This window comes from Sorex araneus, chromosome X (assembly GCF_027595985.1).
Source record: "Sorex araneus isolate mSorAra2 chromosome X, mSorAra2.pri, whole genome shotgun sequence".
NCBI classification, from domain to species: Eukaryota; Metazoa; Chordata; class Mammalia; order Eulipotyphla; family Soricidae; genus Sorex; species Sorex araneus.
The window spans coordinates 346,391,299-346,417,637 of NC_073313.1; the positions used below are offsets into that span (position 1 = coordinate 346,391,299).

A 26,339-nucleotide genomic window follows, 5' to 3' on the forward strand; every position below is an offset into this window, starting at 1 on the left:
AAGAGGGAGAAGGGAAGAGAGAGAGAACAGAACGCTATAGTAAGAATGCAATGCTAATGATTGAAATTAGGGCCTCCATGTGCTCTACCACCTGAGCAATTTTCTCAGGCTAATTCTGCTTTTCAAGGTTGCTAGTTAGAACACCGTTGAAACCTACTTATAAAAGAAAGCAGAGTCCAGAAAGGCAGTACAGTGCCCAGATTCGATCCCTGGCATCCCTGGTCCCCTGGACACTGCCAGGAGTAACTCTTGAGGATAGACAGGTATGGCCCCAAAATAAAAACAAACATACAAAAAGAAAGCCATGGGATGGGGCTGGAGACATAGTACAATGGGTAAGGCACTTGCACTGCATGTGGCAAACATGGGTTTGATCCCTGGCATTTCGTATGGTTCCCAGAACACCACCAGGAGTGATTCTTGAGCACAGAGCCAGGAATAACCCCTAAGCATTGCCCAATGTGGCCCCCAAACCAAAAATAAAATAAAATAGTTAGAAAGCCATCTCATAATTAAATCTGATGAATACCTTAGCACTCATGAATCACTTTTTGGTATGCACCACTAAAGACATCTTCAAATAACTAAACCATATTGTAGCATGTGTAAAGTGAAGCAAATGTAATGCTTAACATATGAATGTCCTTGAAAAAAACATTTTTCTCTTCGGTATAGTTAAAACCTTTGTGCAATTAAAAAAAGCTAAAAGAAAAAAGGCAAATTACTAACAAGACATTAAAAAAAAAACTGGGCAAGGAACCAAGGATGTGACAGTATGGTAAAATAAATGTCATGGGACAAGACAGATGGTACAGGGATAACGGCACTTGCCTTGCACATGGCTGACCCCAGTTTGGTCCCAGACACCACACATGATCCCCGGGGCACAACCAGGAGTCACTCCTAAGCAGAGTGAGAAATAGCTCCTGGGTTCTGTCAGATATGGCCCAAATTACCTGTTTCTCACCCCTACCTCCCCCCCCCAAAAAAAAAGACTATGCTTTACGTGTGTGAGGCTCTGGGTTCAATCCTTGACACCACAAAAATGTATAAAACTAATTATTAAAAGTTACTCAAAATAATCATCTTCACTCGGTAGCTCTCAAACTTGAGAAGGGGGAAATGTAGGAAAGTACTATAAAAGCAAAGGAGGGGTGCTACATACATCAAATATCAGAGGCTGGAAGAAGAGGAAAACAATACACAGGACCATGCACAAAATTAAGTCAGTTTATACATCTGTGTATATAATCTAAAGATTTTTTTATAGTTTGGGGGGGGCAAGTAGGACCTCTGCATGTATAAGATCTAAGATTTGATCGCTAGTCCAAAAAATGTCTTTCTTAATTCTCCTTGTTAAATTTATATCTATACTTTGTCAATAAAGACAAAAACCAAGTCAGGTTTATAAAATAATAACCATATTAGAGAGCCTATAGCTTGGTGACTGTTTGAGCAGCAGGGAATGACATATTCCTCCACAGTACTTCCTGTATTTCAAAAAAGAAAAGACTTCACAAAAGAAAAGGTTACACAAACAAGGACTTACTCTCCACAGTCCTGGCATTTGTTTCTTTCACCACTGAATTTCTTTTTCAAGTATGCAATCAGTTAGGAAATAACAAGTAAAACAGGTTCTGAACAACAAGACTTTGAAGATATTTTGCCGTAACAGATTACAAAAATTAGATTCCCTTAAGAAGCATTTTACGTGATCATGTATTTTAAGTAATTCTTGGCACTCTAAAGCTCATGTAATGTATTCAGTAACAACTGTTATCATGTCGGAACAGTTAAAAGTAGGTTCAAGCAAGAGAATGAAACCAAAAAAAAAAAAAGCACCAAATTTTCTCAATGAATTGAGAGTTAGTTATAAACTAAATGTGGCTTGTCTTCAAGTCCATATCCTCTTTTGAGTAGAAATTTCACTTCCTTGCCCTTGATGTTTCTTTGCTTGTCTATTTCCACTCTGGAGAAACCTGTTTTCTCTCTTGAACACACACTTCTCCCTTTCTCTCTCCTCACATCTTTCTTAATAAGTTCCAATAAAAAACTTTTTCTTCACCCCCCCCAAAAATCAGAATACACTAAAAGTGCACAATACAAAGTACTCTAATCTGGGGGCTGAGCGATAGCACAGCGGGTAGGGGGTAGGGCGTTTGCCTTGCACGTGGCCGACCCGGGTTCTAATTCCAGAATCCCATATGGTACCCTGAGCACCCTGAGTAAAGAGCCAGGAGTAACCCCTGTGCATCGCTGGGTGTGACCCAAAAACAAAAACAAACAAACAAACAAAAGTACTCTAATCCTAAGTACAATGAATCAAAGCTAACCATACATAAAATGAAACATCCAACTGATGGACACAAACATAATTTGAAGATTTATTTAATTAAACAAAGTCTAGGTACAGATCTTCAGAATAACCATCATCTATGTTACAAACCAAGGGTTGAATTGCCACTAGCCTAGGATTTACTGTTGTCTTGAACTTCTCATTCTTTAACTGAAGAAGCGACCTTAAACAATTTAGTAGATGACTGTACAAGATACCCCATCTAAGTAAAAAGATTAATTTACTAACTAAAAGGTCTTTCAGAATTAAAGATTTAAGACAAAGGCATTAGAAAGGCATGGATTAGTAAAAAGTGTGATCTGGTGTCATGAAGATTTAAAAAGAATATATGAACTCTATCACTGCAATCAAATCATATAACCTCTAAGCCTTAATAGGCTCCCTAACCACTCTATTTCGGTACTATTCACAATCCTTTTATATTCATGTTCTATAAACTACCACATACTTATGAGGTCAATCACACACAGCAAAAGGATCAAACTGTTTACAAGAAAAACAACCACATCCTAGAACAAAATTCAAGACCATTTATAGTAATACAGAAATAAATATCTAGCACCCAAAAAGGTAAAATTGGCAGTATCTCACAACCATGAAAAATTACCATGTAAACCAAGAAACAGGAAAATTCCGAACAGACTAAGTAGGAAAAAAGCAATCATAGGGCAGGGGAGATAGTACAGGACATTAGGTGCTTGCCTTGCACGCGGCTTACTCGGGTTCAAACCACAGCACTGCATATGGTCTCCCAAGTAATGCCAGGAACACTTCTGAACACAGAGTCAAAAACAGTCCCTGAAAACCACCTTACGAAGGTTCAGATGAGACGCATCATAACTCCTCCCCCACTCCTCCCCCACCCCTCCCACATCATAACTCCTCCCCCACTCCTCCCCCACCCCTCCCACATCATAACTCCTCCCCCACTCCTCCCCAGCTGCTCCCACAGGTGGGGCCTGTGCCGGCTGACATCACTGGGACTGCTAGAGAGTGGAAGACAGACCCCCTCCCTTCCAACTAGCGTCCAGCAGCCCCCCACACCCAACCTGCACCATATAAACGTGTTCACACCACAGCTCTTGAAGCACATGGCCACGAAAGTTATTCTTCCTGTCATTTAGTGAAGAGGAATAGAGAAGAAAGAGAGCAACCTCGGCTGGCTTAATCCCTCAGCATCTTCCAGGGTGTCCAACTACAAAGACTCCCCAGCACAGCAAGAATACTCAAAAACAAATGGGGAAAAGACACGGAAATCCACCAAGCTCAATGCATGGAACCAGTATCACCAAAGACATAAGCAACACCAGTAAATCCTCGACAATGTCTCTAGTGATACTATGATGAGGATGTTCAACAAGTTTAAAATATGCCTCTAGAGGGCTGGAGTGATAGCACAGCGGGTAGGGCGTTTGCCTTGCACGCGGCCAACCCAGGTTCGATTCCCAGCATCCCATATGGTTCCATGAGCACGGCAAGGGGTAATTCCTGAGTGCAGAGCCAGGAGTGACCCCTGAGCATCGCTGGGTGTGACCCAAAAAGCAAGAAAAAGACAATGCCTCTAGAGCCTAGAAGCACTATTATATTCTCTGCAAGCTGCTATTTTTATAAAGGCAGCGTTATAAGTGTTCATAATAGAGTAAGTTCTTGGCTTAAATGGCTATATATAATGATGATACAGGATACTATATACAATGGAACAATTTCATGTTTAAATACAAACATCATTAAGTATTTTATTCTACGTATTGCTATAAAACAGCATCTCTGTAATATATATCAACAATACTGAAAATTGTTTATATAGAGCACTTTTTGGTGGTCTAAAATTTTAAACATATCAAGGGTCATACAGGGTCTTCTGATTTAATTCAGCATTACTGATTCTGAGCAATTCTTAATTTTAAGTTTTTTTCTTATTTATAGAGTATTGCTTTAGCTGGGGGTAGGTGCCCACATCTAGCAGTGCTCAGGGACTAGCTCCAACTCAGTATTTTGGGGATCATTTCAAGGAACATTCTTGGGACCATGCACTTCCAGAGATCAAACTGAGATCTTCCATTTATTTTTTTCAATACAGAATAGTCATACTATTTTAGAGAGTTTTACTCAAATGTCCTAACATGATCAAAAAAGAAATATATATATATATACATATATATATATATATATATAAACACTACACCCACAAAGGTTAAAACATGTTCTAAGGGTTGGAGCAATAGTACAGTGGGTAAGGCATTTACTTGCATGTGGTCAAACCCGGGTTCGATCCCTGGCATCCCATATGGTCCCCCAAGCACCACCAGGAGTAATTCCTGAGTGCAGAGCCAGGAGTAAGCCCTGAGCATCACCACAGGTGACCCAAAAAGCACCCCCCCAAAAAAAGTGTCTTGGAACATGGATGTAACTCAGGTGACAGAGCACATGCCTTGCATGAATGAGGCTCTGGGTTCACTCCCCAGCTTGACATGGTGCCCAAAGTAATGCCAGTTGTGTCACTGGTGGCTGTGTTCTTTTTATTTATTTTTAAACTGCCATGTGGGCTTTTGTTTGTTTTGGTTTGGGCTTTGGCTACAACTAATGGTGCTCAGGGCTTACTCCTGGCTCTGCTCTCAAGGATCAATACTGGCAGTGGTTGGAACCATACAGGGTGCCAGGGATAAAACCTGAGTCAGCCACATGCAAGGCAAATGTTCTACCATTGTACAATCTTTCCATCCCAAGCTATCTGGGTTTTTAACTTTCCTTACTAGAAGTGCATTCTATTTGGAAGAAAAAAAAATTATAACCAAAATGTCACATACAGTCTATGGCCAGAATAAGAGCTTATTTTTATTCAGCAACAGCTATAGTGAAATACAGCTTTTCCAAAGTGCTACACAAATTCCATTCTACCAACTAAGTCCTCCCTAATCCTGACAATCCTGTGTGAGTTGAACTTCGAAATCTATAGAGATCAAGAGTAGATATGGAGAACCTAGAATTAAACTGCAGAATTCCAGCTCTACCACTTACAAGTGTTAGGTCCTAGACAAAATCCCTCCTTCCTCAAACTGCCAGAAATATTGCTATATGTTTGCTGCTTCTATTATTTACCACCACCTTCATCATCAGCTCAACATACAAATCAAGTTTCTACTCCTTCATAATGCTGCTTTATCTCCAAAGTCTAGCAACTTCTACCTTTTCTTAATTAATTCATGGTGTTTGCTAGGTGCTACTATAATAATCAATGCATTATTACTTTATATAATTGTGCCTAATGGTCATCAAAAAACTTTTCATTTGGTAAATTTTATCTTCCTAAACAAACTGTTCCCGAATATACTCTAACTTAGTAGTACCTGGACCATATCTCTAACATTATCTTTTATGTCATAGAAACATCTTTTAATAACTACAAAGTCAGTCATGATTGCATTTCAGGCATACAATGTTTCAATACTAATTCCTTCACCAGCTTCCATTTCCCACCACCAATGTCCCATTTCCCTCCTGCTCCCCAAGCAACCTCTATCACAGGCATTCTTTTTCTTTTTCTTTTCTTCCCCCCTGAACCATTTTTTTAGGCATGTGTTTATGATACAGTTATTAATAGAGTACCATGCATGTCACTTTACCTCCTCTAGCAACTATGTGATAAAAACTTTTGCTTAAATACTAATTTTATCAATGTGATACACCACAGTTTCTAAGTTACACATTTCCATTTCTTCACCTAGTCTGGTTAAAGTCAGTATCTACACTAACACTAATCATCATCTTAGTTTCTCCCTAATTTTGCTACCCAGATGAAAGGTTTCATCAACTCCTTTATTTAAAAGGACATCATTAGCACTTTCATCTGCATCAAAATCAGACCTATAAAAGAACTTGTCAGCAAGTTTTCAAACTGAAAAATTATGAGACTACATATGATAAAGTACAAATGATAACATACAAAATTTAAATATCAAAGAACATGTTTAAAATAAATAAAGGAGGCTAAATAAGCAAAGAATGAGGAAGCAGCAAAGAAACATGGGCAGGAACAGTAAGATGACCTCACTGCTGTCAGAGAAGTCAAATGAAGACAGCAATTTTAAAAGTGTCAATACTGCTAAACTAAGTGGACAGCTATAGTCTATGAGGAGTGAATAGAAAATGAGACAATCAAAAGGAAATCTGGGGATCATTCTTGCTGATGATGGAGGGAGAAGAAGCCAGAAAGAATGGAGACTATTTTCTAGGTGTATTTTATTTGTTTTGGATGAGACATTTGACTTAGTTTAGCAAAAGAGGTCAGAACTAAGAGAAAGGTTAGACAGTTACCAGCAAGGAGAAGGAAATCCCAGTTGGAAAAGCAGCCTGAGAGAGAATGATGGACAGACATATCCACTGAAACAGAAGGAAAGAAGAACAAGTGGTACTGAAAAGATAAAATTGGTGAGTCAAATAATAAGAAATTTAAGGGATCTCCTCTTAATGTCTTCCGTTTTCTCATGAAGCAGAAGGACTGTCTGTGGAGAAGACTCTGTTTCTTGTAAAACAGCTTCCTCAGGAAGGTGAAAGAATTGCTCAGCTGCTCTGGCAGCTCTTACAAGGACTACATACCAAGAATCAGAGACCACCAATCTGGGTGGGGTAAGTGGTCTGTTCTGTTTTCACTCTATCAGTGCTCAACAAACATCATTTGTGTAGGCGAGAGAGACACCTGACTTAAACTCCAGGTTTTTCCAGATGTCTGAGACAAGAAATTCAACAAGGCAAAGGAACTGGATTCTGGCAAGAGGTAAGAACAATGGATTTCAGTATGCAGTGATGGTCAATAGAACCTTGTCTGCTTATAAGAAAGGCATCTGTGAAAAAGGCACCAACAAACTGCAGGTCTCAGGTGTCAACGAACAGGTCTAATAAAAAAAGATAATATAACAGTGTCAGAAGCAGGGTGTTTAAATTAACTTCAAGAGTGAAGCTGATTTCAAGTAATGGTGAGATTCAGAGTAGCTTCATGAAAATAAATAAATGTGCTACCTGAAAAATAAAGCCCACAGAGGTGACGAAACTATGAAGCCAGAGACCTATGGTACTCTATGCTTACACTGAAATTGGGTGTGAGAGATTAACTAAATGGGCTGGAGCACTGCAAGGTCATACAAACCTCAATAACAGTAACTGTAACAGAAAGATTTTTTTTCAGACACAGCAAAGTAAAATGAGAAGAAAATTTCCTCCTGCCTTTTTCTATATTGAATTTAATCTGTACAGTAAAAGGTACAACTTCCTCAAAAGAAATATGGGTGTTTAACATAACTAAAAGTGACATTTCAACAAAGCATTTGAAGATGTCAAAATTTAGAACACCGGAAATTTTTGAAAAGGAAGGGAAGATAGAGGGGAGAAAGAGAGAAGAGTTGTTCACAAAAGCTTGTATTTGGGGCAGAAAAAGGCAACAATGAAAAGCGATTCCATGGGGTCTTTTACGGGAAGGTAGCCACGAGTTCTCTTAAGGACTCTTAAATGTTTTCTACTCATGACCCCTTTCCACTTTGGAATGTTTATGCAACCCTGGATATATATAATAGGCATAAAAATCAATCACCTACTGAAAATAAATCATAAATTTACCTTCAAGCAAAATTTTCATATCCCCCATATTGAATTTGCACAAATCCCTATGGGTTCACAATCCACAGTTCAAGCCAGGCTCTTTGAAAATCCAGAAAGTCTACCTTTACTATGAAAAAAGACTCAAACCCCCTTTGCAAGCTTTCATCTGAAGGCACCAAAGCAAGTTTGGATTAACTAGGGATTGGAGAGAGTGCATGGGTAGGCAAGGCACTTGGCTTTGAACACAACTGACCCTGTTCAATCCCAAGCAACACAGATGGTCCCTGAGTACCTCTTGGAGAGATCCCGGATCACAGTCAGGTGTAAGACCTGAACACTGTCAGGTGCGTCTCTCTCCCTTGCAAAAAAAAAGAAGTTTGGATGAACTGTATTGACTCATGGCTACAGAGAGAATCAGGCAAAGCCCTGTTTGCTAGGCTTGGTCTGAAAGAACTTAGGAAAGTTCTATTAATTTTTTCCTTTTTAATTAATGAAATAATTAGTGAAATAAGACATGCCTTATTTGGAATTGGTTATTTTTAAAAAGGAATAAATCAGAGTATTTACCATTTAGAGTCAACCAACCATCCTTTCCCCCCACCCCCCAAATGCGACACATCCAATGTATAGACAACCTGTTGGGAAATCAGAATAATCATTTGCTAAAGCTTCTGAAACATATACTACAAAACTACATGAGATGATGGACAATCTCACTGCATATGTAACCTTAGATATACAATATATGTAAGATACAATGTTGTATACCTTAAACACACTGCAGTGCTTAGCATCAATTATACATTTAGAACAGAAAGGAGGCTGGGATGTAGGCTCAGCAGCAAGCATTTGCCTTACATGTATTCAGCTCTGGGTTTGATTCCGGCAATACCAAAGAAACCCAGACAAAACTAAAACAACTAAAAGAGAAAGAAAAAAAATCAACTTGTAAGCACTTAAATCCCATTACCTAAAACCTGGAAGATTTTAGCTTCCAGACTGCCAGTAAGTTAAGATATACAAGCAAAGAGAGGGGTGGAGGGGGAAATCTTGTCGCAATCCCAGAGGATATCCTGATTCTATTATATAATAATCACAATGTAATAAGATTATAATTTCTTCAAACAATTACAATAAAAGTACTATATGAGCACAGGAGAGGAAGAAACTGCCTAAGGAAGGGGAAAGGGTTGCGGAGTAATTGAAGACCTCAGAAAAAAACTTAGGTGTATCTTCAAGGGAAACTAAAACCCAGGAATGACTAAAAATAGGTACTAAATTTCATATGCTATCAAATATTGAAATACAAGCATAAACAAAGGGAGATACTGGCTCTTTCCCCATCTTTCCTGCAGCAAAGTTTATAGCAGAAGAATACAAACAACCCAAATATCTATCAACATTAGAACAGTAAAATAAATTACAGCAAACCCAGTAATAGAAATCTCCGCAGCCTTAAAAAGAATTAGGAAAATTGTAGGTTCTGTCTGAAAAGACCTCCAAGTAAAATTTAAAAGTAATTACACAATAGATATGTTATAGTTGCATTTTGATTTTTAAAAACTGTATTCATTTTTATATACACAGTAAACCAGAAATTGATATTGATATGCTTATAAAGTGGTTCCCTCCAAAAATGAGGATCAAGGAGAGAGGGGTAAGAAGAGAATTTAATGACACTTGCATAATTTTTCTTGGTTTTGAAGGGGTTTTGTTTTTTTGTTTTGGTAACAAACCCTGCAGTGCTTAGGAACCAAACCCAGGACTCTTGTAAGCAAAGCACGCAGTCCAGTCCTTTGAGTCAGTCCACTGACTCAATTTCTAATGTTTTAAATAAGCAGGTACTTATTTTGAATTTTTTAAATGTTTGCTTATTTGGCTTTACATAATGACAAAGCAGGGAAGGAAAGGGAGCATTCCAGACAGAACTGAAAACGAAAAATATAAAAAAACATGGTTATCAATTAAAGGATGGCTGCCTCTATCCCAGATGCTGCTCTTTCCTTCTTAGCCTCTATCCCAAAGCCTATTCTTTTTTTTTAATTTTTACTTTTTAATAGTGCATCACCTTGGGGTACAGTTACAGATTTACAACTTTTGTGCTTGCGTTTCACTAATACAATGATCAAGTACCCGTCCCTCCACCAGTGCCCATTCGCCACCACCAATGGTCCCAGTATCACTCCCACCACCCCCACCCTGCCTCTGTGGCAGAGCATTTGCTTTTGTTCTCTTTCCTTTTGGGTGTTGCAGTTTGCACAGAGGCATTGAGAGGCCATTGTGTTTGATCTATAGTCTACATTGATTCGCATCTCCCAACCCAAGCTGGTCCTCCAAATACCCTTTAGTTGGTGTTCCCTTCTCTATCTGAGCTGCCTTTTCCCCCAGCATTTGAGGCCAGCTTCCAAGCCATGGCGTAAGCCTCCTGGTCCTTATCTCTACTATTCTTGGGTGTTAGTCTCCCATTCTGTTACTTTACATTCCACAGATGAGTGCAATCTTTCTATGTCTGTCCCTCTCTTTCTGACTTATTTCACTTAACATGATACTTTCAATGTTGATCCATTTATATGCAAATTTCATGACTTCATCTTTTCCAACAGTTGCATAGTATTCCATTGTGTACATGTACCAAAGTTTCTTTAATTAGTCATCTATTCTTGGGCACTCGGGTTTTTTCCAGATTTTGGCTATTGTAAACAGTGCAGCAATGAACATACAAGTGCAGATGTCATTTCTACTACACTCTTTTGCCTCTCCAGGATATATTCCCAAAAGTGGTATAGATGGGTCAAATGGGAGCTCAATATCTAATTTTCTGAGAATCGTCCACATTGTTTTCCAAAAGGGCTGAACCAGTTGGCATTCCCACCAGCAGTGAAGAAGAGCCCTTTTCTCCCCACATCCGCACCAACACCAGTTGCTTTTGTTCTTTTGGATGTGGGCCAATCTCTGTGGTATGAGATGTTATCTCATTGTTGTTTTGACGTGTATCTCCCTGATGACTAGTGATGAAGAGCATTTTTTCATATGCTTTTGGCCATTCGGATATCTTCTTTGAGAAAGTTTCTTTTCATTTCATCGTCACATTTTCTGATGGGGTTGGAGGTCTTCTTTTTGTAGAGTTCAACTAGTGCCTTGTATGTCCTTGATATCAACCCCTTATCCAATGGGTATTGGGTAAATATCCTTCCCCATTGAGTTGACTGTCTTTGTATTATGGTCACTGTTTCTTTTGAGATGCAGAAGCTTCTTAGTTTAAGATAGTCCCATTTGTTAATCTCTATTTCTACTTGTTTGGCCAGTCCAAAGCCTATCCCTCCTGAGACATAAAATCCATCAAGTCTTTGCCGTTATTCTCCATCGAAGGACAAGCATTCAAAATAACTTTCCTTTAACTTTTTTTTTTTCTTTTTGGGTCACACCCGGCAATGCACAGGGGTTACCTCCTGGCTTTGCACTCAGGAGTTACTCCTGGCGATGCTCAGGGGACCATATGGGATGCTGGGAATTGAACCCGGGTCAGCCGTGTGCAAGGCAAACACCCTACCCACTGTGCTATCACTCCAGCCCCATCTTTCCTTTAACTTCTAATGGAAGAGCAAGATGGGCACTAAAGCAACAGAGACTACTCCTTACATGATAGAAAAGCCTATGAAGTCTAAGGAAAAATAAAATACTGAAGTTAAAAAAAAAAAAGCAAGATGGGGCTGGAGAAACAGGACAGCAGTAAGGGATCTTCCTGTGCACATGATCCACCCAGGATCGATCCCCAGCACCTGATATGGTCCAGGAGTGATCCTGGAGTGCAAAGTCAGGAGTTATGCCTTGAGCACCTCCATACATGGCCAAAAACAAAACAAAATAAACAACAACAACAAAACGGCATAAAACTCATTTCCTAATACACAGATAACACAAAACGAAACACAGGTATAAGCTATCACTTATAAAAATTGACTACAAATATAACCTATTAACATCGGCTACCAATAGGATTCTCGCATTCACCTTATGGGAAGTGTCCTGGGGTTCCACTCTGGGGATACTTGGCTAATGAGGCATGACGATTTAATACAAAGCCCTATACAGTAGTACAGTGCTGGGTGTAACAAGGGCCCCTGTGGCAGTGTCTAACAAGGCGGTGGGAGAGAAGGAATCACAGGGCCACATCCAGCAGTGATTGGGGGCCCATGATGTGCTGGCGGTCACCTGAGCTATCTCCCTAGACCCGTTCACTTTAACTGTACCTGAATATTAAATGCACATTTTCCTAGCCTACAGAAATATGTATTCTAATCCCAGGCATGATGTTGTTAAATAGTTGGAAACAGGCATATGTTATAACCACAACAGCCAGATCCTAAACCCCAAACCAACTCCGAAATTACAGGATGCAAGAAAATTCAAGCTATTCATTAAGAGGCTATAGATACAAAACATCATTTATCATTATGCATAGCAAATATATTGTATATATTTGTATATATTTTTCTACGCAATAAATTAAACTTTCCCTGATACGCCTAAAACCAAAATCTCCACCTGAGAATACAGCGTAACTTTTGAAACTGGGAGTATTACTAATGGAAAGTACTTCAACTTGATATGCAGCTTAGAAATAACCCAACTATAGTAGGCTCATTATCATGAGCAGGAAAGTGACACTCAGCAGGTTTATTCATTACTTGGAAGCAAAAGATAACCTTACAAGGTCATACGTACATCTGTTTTAAATATTGGGGCTGTTGCATTTTTACTTTTAAAAAAATAAAAAATTAATTTCATAGAAAAGATTGATAATACCAATGATTGGTGAGGGCTTCATACTGATGGTGGTATGTAACATTGTGATACATGTATATCCTGACCCAGAAGTTCCAGTTCTAAGTGTACACCAGAAATATATATCAGATAGCCTTCGAAAGACATGTGCAAAATTTATAGATTTATACTAGTTCCAAGTTGAAAATATACAAATGTCTATAAAAGACTGAAAATGACAGCATGTTTATGTACTGAAATATATGCATCAATAAACATTCACACCCAGCATTAAGAATAAACTATAAATACATACCACAACATAATGACAGTCACATTACTATGCATGGAACAATGTAAAAATTTTTTTAAAACTTGGCTTTTAAGTGGAGACTATTCAGAATAATCTACCCAAGAATCTGATTTATATTTCATTCTATTTTTAAACCCTGGAATTGCCTATGGTACCCAAAAATCAACCTCCTTTGACTGGTTAATAACCCTCTCCTCTCACAAAAGCAAAACTAATTTAAAGACTCAAACTGGACCACACTCATAAATCAAAATAACAAGAAAAATTAACGAGAACATGAAATGGGGCTTGGCATTATTTGTTATTAGCAAAATATACTAAAATGCTTATAATCACAAAAACAAATCAAGTATTTTCTAAGAAGATGGATAAAAGAATTCTCTCCATACATTGCTGGTGGCGATGTATAACAGTGCAAACAGTGTTTCTTAAAAGTTAAACTTACCATATGACCTACCAATTCACTCTTGGAAATCTAGCCAAGAGAAATTGAAGTATGTCCACACATATGGGGAATTCATAAAAGAAATGCACTGTACAGTGGGTAGGGCGCTTGCACACAGCCTCCTGGGTTGAATCCCTGGGATTCTAAGCACCACCAGGACTAATCCCTGAATGCAGAACCAGGAGTAACCCCTGAGCACCACCAGGTGTGACTCCACCAAAAAACAAAATAAAAAATGCATTATATCTATATGACAGGAAATTGTTCATGTTTCAAAAGAAAAAATTATATGCTACAACATAAACGAATACCAAAACCATTATGCAAGGTAAAAGAAGCCAGAATGAACAACTACATATTGTATGACTCTACTTATACGGAAATTTTAGAAAAGAAAAGTTTGCAGAGATAAAAACCAGATTAGTAATTGGCTAGACTGGGAAGTCAAAACCGATGCAAATATGCTGAAGGGAATTTGAGTAAAATGAGTTGTGGTGATGGTTATTCAACTGCATAAATTTACTAAATTTCAGTATATATACTGTATGGTTATAATGGGTGAATTGTGTACTTGGTAACTTACTGCTCAATAAAAAGATCTCGTAAACAATGACACCTATCTTCAACACCTTTTGACTACTCTTAAGTACTTTATTTCAGGGCAAATTCTAAGAGCAAATAAGAGATTGAAACATGCTTTGTCAATTGCATTACACCTGCAGACCATTATTCATTCAACCAACAATTATCAAAGACTTACTTAGAAGCAAGATACTCTATAGGTCTACTTTAACTGAACACACCAGCAGGTACACAAGAAAAACCACTGTAATTCTACATTACCTTCTTTCTATAACATTGTTACTCATGTATCACAATGTATAACAGTACTATAATAACTGCTTAACACCTTCAATGCTATTGCACCACACCCTCCTTTAAAGAGTCAATAGTAATTCCCTAAGTCCCTCTTCAACCCCCACCTTTGCCACCTCAGTTTTTAGTCCTATTAGCAATATCTGAGGGCTTGTTAAATGTTTTTATTGGTTTTGGTTTTGAATCCACACCTGTGTTCCAGTGCTTGGAGGTCACTCCCAAAGTTGCTCAGAAGACCATACCATGTAGGGGACCAAATCCAGGCTCAGACTCGCAAAGCATGTACTCCAGCCCTTTGAGTCACTCCCAACCCAACTAAAATTGTTTTAAGTGATATAAATGTAGTAACACTTAAAGTATTTGGATCTATTTGAAAGAGTAATACATAAATATGAGCAATAACCATTTTAAAGTTAAATTAAAACATTAGTAATTAGAATACTTGACAATCTGAAATAGTATCAAATAACCATGCGAGAGTAGAAGAAGGGAGTGATAAAAAGTAATTCATAGTGGCCCAGAGTAATAGGACAGTGGGTAAAATACTTGGCTAGCATGCAGCCACCTAGAATTTGATTCCCAGTACTACATATGACTACCCCAAGCCTCACCAAGAGTAATCCCTGAGCACTGAGTCAGAAGTGATCAAAAAACCCCAAAATATCGCATGCACTGTAACTTAAAATAACAATCCTGGCTCCTGATCATAATCTCTCATGTCCCCTGGCTACGCTTTTTACTTGTTCAATAAAGAAATAGCTGCTAATACACCATTTTGGACATACCATGGACTTCACCCTTTGAATATACCATCAGCATTCCACCTGAACTTATTCGGAAATTATTGTTCTACAGTCACCATCTAGGTGTGACTATAAAAAAGAAGTAGCTATATTTAATGAGAAGAAAAGTTGGCAGGGAGGGGAAACATAACATATGATAAATGACAGGCTCTTCCCTAAACACAACTGTCTTTACTTCACCTAAAACCACTAAATAGCTTAAAATGTTTCAGCACAGGTCCAGAGAAACAGTCCAGAGATTATGGTACATGTCTTCAGGTTCAATTCCGGACACTGCATGGCCTCCTAAGCATCACAGAGTAAGCCAGTTTGGTCCTAGAGGACCCCAAGCACTGCCAGGGTAAGCCTCAACAATGTAGGGCTGGAGCAGCACTGCACACTCAGGCCTAAACACTGAACTGCTAGTCCAGTTAACCAGGAATCACCAGGACAGGTCCCCAGGTTCCCTAAGTATTATTTGATGGTCCCACTTCCAAAACTGTCTCAGCAAATCCCAGAAAACATCCAGATCATAATTTACATTCCCTGCTTTATTTCCAATTAATCTACCACTCAAATCCATCCTCTCTGCATATACAGATGTTTACACACCTTCCTTCCTATGTTAAGTAAAAAATATGTCACAGGAACATACATCTAAATATTTATTTGGGGAATAGTTTACTATCTCTTCAAGTAGGGATCTACTTCTACAAGTTATCAGTCCTGTTATTTAAAGAATTGTTAGTTCATTCAACAAATATTTACAGGACACACAATAGAAACACACGCAAAAAAGTATGCCCTAAAAGAGCATTATTATGCCCATTACATAAACTCTTAAATCAAGAGGTATATAAAGAGACAGCACTCAGTTTACTAAACATTCTTTATCACAATCACCCAGGTTATAAAGATAATGCCAAATCTACCCTGGTTTGTTTCCATCCAAACTACAGTCCAGTATTGCTAGAGATGGCTCTGTATTCATTTCCAAGGCGATAAAAGAAAAAAATAAGAATTTTAAAAAGTAGTTCCAAGTCTATAATCTTAAAAAAAAAAAAAAGACAAAGAAGATAAGAAAAGAGGTCGGAGAGAGAATACAGAGGATAGGGCATGCCTTGCTGCCAGCCAAACCTGGCACCCCACATAGCTCCCTGAGCCCTACCTTAAGCACTGCGGCACATGCCTCCCCCGCCGCCGCCATGCAATAAAAAAGAAAAGAAATGCAAAGAAGAAAAAATAAGCTCTCTGGCCAAGGAGATGGTGCAAAGGGCGAGTGTGCCTGCTTTGCTCACAAGCGGCCCAGGTCCAATCCCCAATACCACACGGTCCCCCTAGCACTTGCTGGGACTCAACCCCCAGCACTGCCAGGTGTGGCCCAAAATAAAAATAAAGAAAACCTCTGTGTTACTTTACAATTAAAAATCTCTAAAACTCAAAAGAAAAAAAATCTCTAAAAACTCTTTGATAGAGAATAAAGGACATTAGTACATGCTAACTGCAAAAAATAGGTAAAGCACGTTAGGTATCTGAACCCATATCTTGCATCAAAATCCAAAATGAAGCCAACAGAAGCATAAAGTGATTCTTAGACTTAAGACACATTTTCAAAATATTTTCAACAATAAACCAGAAATGAATTAAACAGGTCTTAGTATTTCTTTTCTGAGAGAGAAAGAGACAGACACAGCAAGATATAATCAATCAGAGATGGATCTCATGAGCCAAATGCTTTCCAAAAAGTAAACGAAAGTCACTTAGGTCAGCCAACTCCCAGAACTTAGAAAATCTATCATCTAAGCATACTTAGAAACAGAGATAAGAAGAAGTTAGTATGCCTCCAAATTCGAATATAAAGTGAGAAGAAATAATTTTTTTAACAGTGAATCTCGAATGCCATCATGATTGCACATTAACTTAAACAATTGCATTAGCTAACCACCAATGGAAAAACCTCAATTTGCTCCGCCCCCACACTCTCTACTAGTTACTGATACTCCACTCCTCATCAACGGCATTCCCTTGTAACTGCTTGTATATGTATGTCTGAATGTCTTAACATTCACAATATTGGAGTCACTGAATATATTTTCCACTAAAATTTCAAGGGAACCAAATGAAGATCAAATATGCCATAGCACAGCAGGTAGGGTGTTTGCCTTGCACTCAGCCAACCCAGGTTCGATTCCTTAGTCCCTCTCAGAGAGCCCAGCAAGATAATGAGAGTATCCCGCCCACACGGCAGAGCCTGGCTAGCTACCCGTGGTGTATTCAATATGCCAAAACCAGTAACAACAAGTCTCACAATGGAGATGTTACTGGTGACCGCTCAAGCAAATTGATAACAACGGTATGACAGTGCTACTGACAGTGCTACTCTCTTCCCCCAAGTGCTACTCTCCAAACAGGATGCTATATGACAACAAAGAAGGACTCTGATAAAAAAAAAAAAAAAAAAGTTGCACACCATGTCATTTTTTATCAAAATTCCGTAAAACTAAAGTAATTATTTCTAGCATCACAGGGTGAGGCACTGGAGACCCCTGAGCACTGCCCAGAGGTTCCCCAAACATAGATGAGATGGTCCCAGTATTCCCCATCCCCTTGGGATCTAGGCAGCACCACATCCATAGACCTCAAAGTTGAGCCATCTAGCCTGGCAGTGACCAGGGTGGCCCCTGAGCATTGCTTGGGAAGGCCCTTCTCCCTGAACCCCCCCCCACAAACATTTTTTTTTAAAAGTATGAAAAGAAAATTAAGAGGCTGGGGATGTGGTTCAAATGGTAGCACAGCCAGGAGTGATGCTAGTGGCCTCTGAGCATGCCTGGGTAACCTTGGTCCCACAGCTAAGAATTTCAAGTATGGGCCAGAAAGATAGTACACAGGTAAAGTATATGCAGCCAACCCCAATTCAATCCCAGTACCACTTATGGTCCCCAGGGCACCACCACGAGTGACTCCTAAACACAGAATCAGAAGTAAGCCTTATCAGCACAGACATGTGTGTCCAAAAAAAAAAAAAAAAGTTCAAGTGTATGACAGTTTAGTCTCAGTAACAAGATATATACTAATGATGATATGACTGTGAGAATTCTTATACTCAAACTGCATAAAAATTTCCGTAATCAAACATAAAACTGACAAATAGAACAGGAGAGGGCGAGCGTGGTTCCCAGCAAGCACAGGAGCAAGTACCTTGAGAAAGGGGAGGCGAGGGAGGAGGGGAGGGAGAGAGCTATCTCATTAGAACTCAAGCCCTCCAAAAAATCTTAGGCTCCAGAAAACTTTACACTACTTGTAAGCTTTTTTTTTTTTTTTTTGCGGAGAGGGTAGGGGAGTCTCTCCACAGTGCGTGCTCAAGGGCTACTCATTTCTCTGTGCTCTTGGTTCATGCCTGGTGGTGCACAAAGAACATTATGCAGTGCTAGGCACTGAAGCAGGGTCAGCCACATGCCAGGCAAACATCTTACCCATTGTACTCTTCCTCCACTCCCTGTTTGTAACTATTTAAAGTTGTGTATGTCACTATATCCTTAATGTACACTGAGATGTTTATGAATTCAAATTTTTTTTTATTTTAAAATGGCAGTGAAGTCACTGTCATCCCGTTGCTCATCGATTTGCTCGAGCAGGCACCAGTATCGTCTCCATTGTGAGACCTGTTACTGTTTTTGGCATATCGAATACGCCACGGGTAGCTTGCCAGGCTCTGCCGTTCGGGCGAGATACTCTCGGTAGCTTGCCAGGCTCTCCAAGAGGGGCAGAGGAATCGAGCCTGGGTCGGCTGCATGCAAGGCAAACACCCTACTGCTGTGCTATCACTCCAGCTTGGCAATGAAATACATATGAGATATATTGCTCAAAACCCTTGAGAATCTAGGTCCACACCCTTAAGGGTCAAACACAATATTCTTTCTCATCAAAAACTACTATTCACATCGAAAGGGATGAACTGATGTATCCTACCATCAGACTAGAGTTAATGGTACCATCCTGTAAATTCTATCAAAAACTTGGTTTTCAGAGTTTTTTATCTATCAAATTGTGTTGAGGGACTGCGAACCCATACTTTTTAAAAGACTTAACTTCACTTAGTATACTTAGGTTCTATAGATTACTTTTTTAACCTCTCTAGCAAATTCATTTAAAATTTCCTTACTGCCAACAGAACCATAAACCACAATGCAACAACTTATTTTCAAAATGTGCCACTCGTAGAGGCAGACTGAAGAATGAGAAACAAAATGGGCAGGGGATGGATGGGAATTTGTAGGAATTGGTGCAAATATTCATTTTAACCCTAATCTACTGAAAAATAATTACGCTTTGATTTCTGACATACTTCATCTTACTTTTGTCATCTCAGACAGCTTGCATTTTATTTTATTTGGGAACACTGATGAAGTGACTGGTATGTCTGAAACCCAATCATAAATAATTTTGTAATTTCATGGTGTCCAATTAAAATTTTTTAAAATTAGATTTTAAAAGAAAGATTTCCTGACTGCCAGAACACAAGTTCTGAAGAGATCCTAAGAACCAGGAATGTTGCTCAGTAGTAAATGTGAAGCATTTGTGAGGCCCCTATGTTCAATCACTGACATGATAAAAAATAGATAAAACTAACTCCACTTAATACTATAAATATCCAAACTCTATTTCGCTAAAGACAAATGTGTGTAAGGGTGGAAAGCAACACAGGGCTTGAAGCTCATTCCAGCTGGGGCCTGACACTGGTAAGATCCTCGGCACGTTATGGTCCTCGCCGTCACAGCCCGGGATCCTTCCACCTGAGCCCTGCACTGTGTGGCCCTTCAGGTCCCTCCACACTGCCAGGGGCCCTGGGCAATCTCCAGGCACTGAGGAGGCGAAGCAGCACAGCATCCTCAGGCCCTGGCACTGAACCGCTGGCCAAAACTGCCCCAAGGAGCCTGGCCTCCGAGCACTGTTTGAATGACTCCCACCACCACCAAAAGAAGAAAACTGTGCATAAAACAACTTTGCAATGTTGATTCTATTTTTCATATGTTTATTATATTCATACTTAAAACAGTGAGGGGAAGTTAACATACAATCTAATTTTAACAAGGCATATAACCAATACAACACTTATAAGTATTAAACATCTCATCAAGCTCAAGGGGTAATGAACCAACCAAGTAAAGCCTTCGTATTCTATCTCTGAAAGCTGTCCATCACCTACCAACAGCAGTCCTTTTGCTGCTACTGGGATTTTTTGTTGTTGTTGTTTGGGGGAGGACTCAGCTGTACGCAAGAGGCACTCCCACCTCAGGGCTCCAGGGTGGCCCCAGCAGTGTTTGGAGGACCATGTACGCGGTGCTGGGGGTCTAACCTGGGGCTCCATCTCTGAGTTATCTCCCCAGCACTCAGTATCAATCTTCAGTAATAGTCTACATGAATTTGAATCCTAGGTTTATAACTACTCTTTTAAATAGTAGAACAAAATCTCTAAGCGCAGATACTTAGGCATCTCGCTTTGTTGTGGGGGCCGCACTAAGGGTGTACTCACTCCTGCCTCTACCTACGCTTGGGGTCATTTCTGCTGGTGCTCAGGAAACCAAAAGCTGGTGCCAGGGTAAAGCCAGGGTCGGCCACATGAAAGCTAAAGCCTCACCCCCTGCACTGTCTCTCTGGCTCCTAAAATACAAGCCTTTAAAACTTAAGTAAGAAACATGAAAAAATAAAACTTGACAAAGCATTAGTAGTAATCCAAAAGTCTCAAACACTGCAAAAGTCTACTGAAAATCCTTTTTTTTAAAAAAGGGCAACATAGAAACAAAACTCTATTTTTAAAATAATGCCAGAACTAAGAATCAGTCTCTACGGAAGTATATATCCTCTTCATATTAATTTAAGAACCTATCAGAACAAGCCTCAGTAGAGAAAAAAGATACTTGAGAATCTACACAGATATAATCTAGAAATCCAGCTCTATCTGTGCTTGACACTGACAGCAAACACAAACAGTAACACTGGTCATTTAAAATTGTATACCTGGTCTCAATACCCAGAGAATAGTAATTTTTAAGAAAACAATACAGCAAGAAACAGCTGCAAATAAAACCACTTATTTGTCGAAGGAAATGTGGAGCAATTAATAAAATATATGCTCACTGCTCAGAGAAATGACCCAAGTTTAATGAGCACCACCAAATATCAAGCACTGAACTAAATCAATGTTACGAATCAACTAATTTTTTTGCTGCAAATATTCATTTTAGCCCTAGTCTACTGAAAAATAATTAAACTGTAATTTCTGGCAGACTTCATCTTACTTTTGTCATTTCAGAACGCATACACTTTATTTTTGGGGAGAGGGGTAACCCCAGAGGTGCTCAGGACTCACTCCTGGCTCTGAGTTAAGGGACTGCTCCTGGCTAGCTCAGGACACTGCCTGAGATGCTGGGGACTGAACCAGGCTGGCTCTGTGAGGGCCAGAGCCCTCGCCTCTGTGCTACCACTCTAGTCCCAGCATGCGCTTTAGGTGATACTCTGTGAAATCCTGAATGAAATAACTTAGATTTATAACTGTTTTTATTAAACTATATCCAAGTTTTCTGTTAAACAAAAATAGTTTCTATAGTAAAACCAAAAGAAAAATGTCATACTCAATAAAACAATGATCAATTGTAATGTTCTGGTTAAATAACATTTCAAATCTTAAAAGTGATACCAACCATAATTCATCAACATTACATAACACTGTTAAGATTAGTTCATAGTTTTCTTTTGGAAGGAAGAAAAAGATCTAGACATTCATGACAGTTACACACGAATGAGAATGTACACAATAATGCCATCAAACTTTTAACCATTAAAAAAGGGTTAAAATGATTAAAAAAAGTAAGCTATCCCAATTTTATAAAATTCAGCTTATTCTATTTCATACAAGGTAATATATATACTTTAAAGCCAACGTACTATGACATGGTAAAATTTTAAAAACAATTTTCAACTCATCAATTTGAAACAGAAGCACCAACAATCTCGCTCCAAGAAAAAAAAGGAACAATTTTTGGCACGGTAAGATTTGCAGCAACTGAAAACCATATATTTAATCAACTAAAAATAGCAGTAACAAATTCTGTTCACTCAGCGGCAACTGATGTCAATCTCTCACACCGGTAACATGTCATCTTAATAAAAATGTAAAATGTCTCGGCTCCAACAGTCACACGATAAATGAATGGACCAGAGTGTTCACTGAGATGTGATGATTCGACTGCCTAAAAAAACTACCTTCTGTTTAAAAATTAAGAAAATCGCTCACTTAAACAAAATCCGACTCTATTATGTGTATTAAAAAAATGCCCAAGCTCATAATACTCCTAACAACGATAATTAACATCAGTAAAGACCCATTAAAGCGAAGTGTAAAAAAAAAAATAGGATCTATCTGGGGTTGCATATGAACCTGATAAATACTTGAGATTTGCTGTGCTATTTTTAACTGAACTTTCTGGCCTCGGGTCAAAGTTTTGCTAGCAAAATTCCAAAGTGAAAACGCTGGGGGAGAGAAGCCCACAGTCTTTAGCTCTGGCCTAGGGAAAAGCTCTGCCCGTCGGGCAAGCACCCAAAGCCCCGGAGCGCAGGTCTCCAGCAGGACCTCGGCTGGGGGGTGGTCCCGCCGCGCGGGCACAGGTGGAGAGAGCTCGCAGGCGAAGGCGCCCCACCGTTCCGTGCCGCGCGGCCGGGAAGAAAAGCGCATTCTGCGGCGTGCGCCCCCGACTCGGGCCCAGGAGCACTGAGTCACCCCGCGAGCGGGTGCGGGTGTGGGTGCGGGTGCGGGAACCTCCGGGGACGGCCCGCCGCCCCAGCAGCTGGACCCAGGCCCTTCCTCGCGTCCCGGACAGTCCGCAAAGCCTGGTTCCTGGAAGGAGAGGCAGGGCAGGACCCCCAGCCCCCAACTCCTGGACCAACCTCACCCCCACCCCACCCCCACCCGCCCAGAGCCGATTCAAAGAGAAACTAGAGCATCTAAGCCCCTCTCCGCGCCCGTCCGCCTCCCAGCCCCACGCCCTCTTCTCCCATCCGCGCACCTGGACCCCGGCGGTGGGTGAGACACCACCGGAGAATGGGGGAGGGGGTGGGGGAAGGGGCTGCAGGGTGGTGGGGGGTGAGGGCGAGAGAAAAAAATAAAGAAACACAAACACACATTTTACAAGGGTCCGAGAGCGGCTTTTCCGCGGCAATTTAGTTTGGATTTGCAAGGCCGGCGTGGGAGCAAGGCACAATGGGGACGGGCTCCTCGGAGCGCCGGCCCCGGGAAGTCAAACTTCCCAGCACCAGCCGCACCGCGACAGCGCTGGGCAGCAGGCGGGAGGGCTGCAAAGGCAGAGACGGCAAGGGAGGAGGAGGAAAGAGGGAAAAAAAACCAACCCCACACGGAGTGCAACTTGGGGTTTCGCGCTTGCAGACGGAAGTGGAGAAGGAAACAACGCAGCCCCCGGGGGTGCCAGGTGGCCCCAGGTGGGGGCACCCTCCCCTCCCCGCACCGCCGGCCCGTCGACGGCAGGCGGCGGCGGAACCCGCCGCGGGAGCCGGCGGGGGCGGCGGCGGGAAGCGGCGGGGTGACACGCGCCCCGGGTGGGACGGGAAGGAGCCGGGGGGCGGGGGCGGGGGCCGGGGGAGGGTCTCCGCGCGCGGAAGCCCGGCGCGCGCCGGCACCTACCAGCAGGCTCTCCACGTTGATGGGGGAGCGCGGGTCTCGGATGAGCGCCTCCAGCTTCCTCTGGCGGCCGGCGCCCGCCCCGTCCCCCGCCGCGGCCTCGGGGGCGCCGGGCATTTTCGCCGCCGCCGGCGGGGGCCGGCTCATGCCGCAGCCGCGGGACACGCACGGAGGGGGCGCGCGCGCGCGGGGGCTCCGGCCGCGGGGTCGCTGCGGGGCCTAAGGCGCCGCCGCCGCCGCCGCGCCCCCCGCCCAACCGCCGGCTCCGGGCCGCCTTCCGCCCGGGCCCACCGTCCGCCTGGAGAGCCCCGCGCCGGGACCGCCGAGGCCGCTCGCTCCCGAGCCCGCGGCGGGTCCCGGAGGCCCCCCGGGGGGCGGCGGGCAGCGCACGGCCGCGTCCCCGCCCCTCCGATTCGCGCCGCCCGCTCCGCGACTCCGCCGCGAGCTCCCCTCAGGACGCCCGAGGGCGGGAGCGGGGAAGTGGCGCCGCCGCCGCCACCACCCCGGGGGCACCGGCCGCCCCGCCCTCGGAGGCGCCGCGAGGCTGGAGGCCGGCTGCCCGCGCTACGGCCGCCGCCCGCCGCCTCCCATGGCCGTCCCCGGCCGCCCGCGTCCCACCAGCCCGCAGCCCTTCACACACTCCCGCGCAGCGCCCGTCTCCGGCCGCGCGCAGCCGCTACCCACAAGCCCCTCCGCCCGCGGCCGCCGACGCGCGCCCCCGCGCGCCCAGCCCCGCCCCGCGCGCACTGGCCCCGCCCCCACGCGCCCCGCAAGCCCCGCCCCGCGCGCGCAGGCCCCGCCCCCGGGAGCACCGGCCCCGCCCCGCGCGCACCGCCCCCGCCCGACGGCCTCCGCCTGCTTTCGCCCCCTTTCCCCTCCTCTCTCTCCTTTTATTTTATTTATTTATTTATTTCGTTTCTTTCTGTCTGCTCGGCCACGCTTTTCTCCTTTAGGAGCCTCCTTCCAGGCCCGCTTTCCTCCTCCCCCTTTTGGAGTTCTCAGGGGGGGGGTCAATGACCAGGCGCGCGGGTCCCGGGCTGCCTGGACCCTTCGAACTGCAGCTGGGGGAGGGGAGAGTGCGCCCCGCCCCCGCCCCGGGATGGGAGGGCAAAGGGTGGTGGTGGGGGGGAGTGGGATCTGGTTCCGCTCCCGCGCGACCCTGCCGGGACCGACGACCCCGCGGGCCCCTTCGCCGCCGTGCCTGGGTGTTGCAGTGGGAGGGGGTGGGAGTGGGGGGGCGCGTGGTGGGGCTGCGCGGGGCCCCGCCGCCGCCAGACTCCGGTTCGCGCCCGCCAGCACCGGCACCGCCACCCAGCCCAGCTGACTCAACACACAGCTATGCGGGCCTCGCTCCGACCGCGCCAGAATAATAGCGACCGCTAGTCACTGGCCGCTCCAGCTGAGCTCTGCGCTCGCAGAGGGCCCGAGTGGGCTCCCAGGAGGATTCGTGGGGAAAGGAGGGTGTGCATTTGGGCGTCGGAGTCTGGAAGAGAGCGGGAGGGGGTTGGAATCCGCGTCCCGGGGCGGGAGCGCCTCGCCGGAGCGGCTGCGGCCCCCGGGGCAGAAGTCCTGGAATCCCAAACGCTTTCTGCCCCGTCCCTAAGGCCGGGACTTCAACAGTAATCTTGAAGAGAACAACAAGGCGAAAAGGGGGGTTGGAAAAATGCTTTTCATCCTCAGACCTTCCAGCGGTCTTTGCCTTTTGCGGGGCGGAAGAGGGGTGGTTATAGGGGGCCACTCCTCCACATTCCTGCCCTCTCCCGGCCTGGCCATGCTATTGGCCAGATCCACCCCGGGCGCAATCTGAAAAATATGTGCCAAGAACTATAAAACTGTTCATTGAGCCCCTTTGACCCAGTAAACCCATTTAAGGAAGTACATTTCTAAGGAAATGATCCAACGGAGGGAGGGGGGGGGGAACTTGCATAAAGATGTTTATAGCAGGGCTATTCAGAATGTTCGTAATGACCAAGACCTGAGAACGAACCAATTGTCCAAGATCTGCGAAATCATCCAGCCAAAATCAGCAGAATCCTGGTGGTAGACAGACTATGGCAAGTTCAAGAAATTGGGGCCAGTATATAAAAAAGATGCATCAGAAATAAAGTTCGGTAAAACAGTACATGCAAGATAGTTATTTAAAACTGTAAAAAAATAATAGTTCTCAGCTGGAGGGGAGATAAGCTTTTGTGTATTTTTCTGGTAGAAGATGGACAAGGGAATAAATATTAAGATTTCAAAAACTGCTATCTCTTTTTTTCAAAAGCAAAGGTGGACGAACCACTTTTTAAAAGCTGCCCTCTGTTTAGGCATTAAGTGGTAAGAATCTTAAGAACTTTTCTCACCATCACTTTAGAGGTAAGACTGCAGATAGGCAAATTAGTTCTAAAACCCTAACCGCAAAAAAGCGCTTCTAACCAGTAAGTGTTCCAGGAGTCTCCTCTTTCATTTCAAGTTAAAGCCACATTTCCATGGAGAAAGGGCCTATGGGCTGGGGGACCAGAGTGATAATACAGCGG

The 26,339-nt window shown here is 42.8% G+C and overlaps 1 protein-coding gene across 1 annotated transcript in view; it reads right to left on the bottom strand.

Annotated features, from left to right (window-relative positions):
* ROCK2 (Rho associated coiled-coil containing protein kinase 2) overlaps nt 1-24,516 on the bottom strand; it is a 105,417-nt gene extending 80,901 nt beyond the window's left edge. Inside the window, exon 1 of the mRNA XM_055119990.1 lies at nt 23,824-24,516. Coding sequence (XP_054975965.1) covers nt 23,824-23,967 — 144 coding nt within the window. The 5' untranslated portion in view covers nt 23,968-24,516. The remainder of the gene's footprint in view (nt 1-23,823) is intronic.
* Between the last annotated feature and the right edge of the window lie 1,823 nt (nt 24,517-26,339).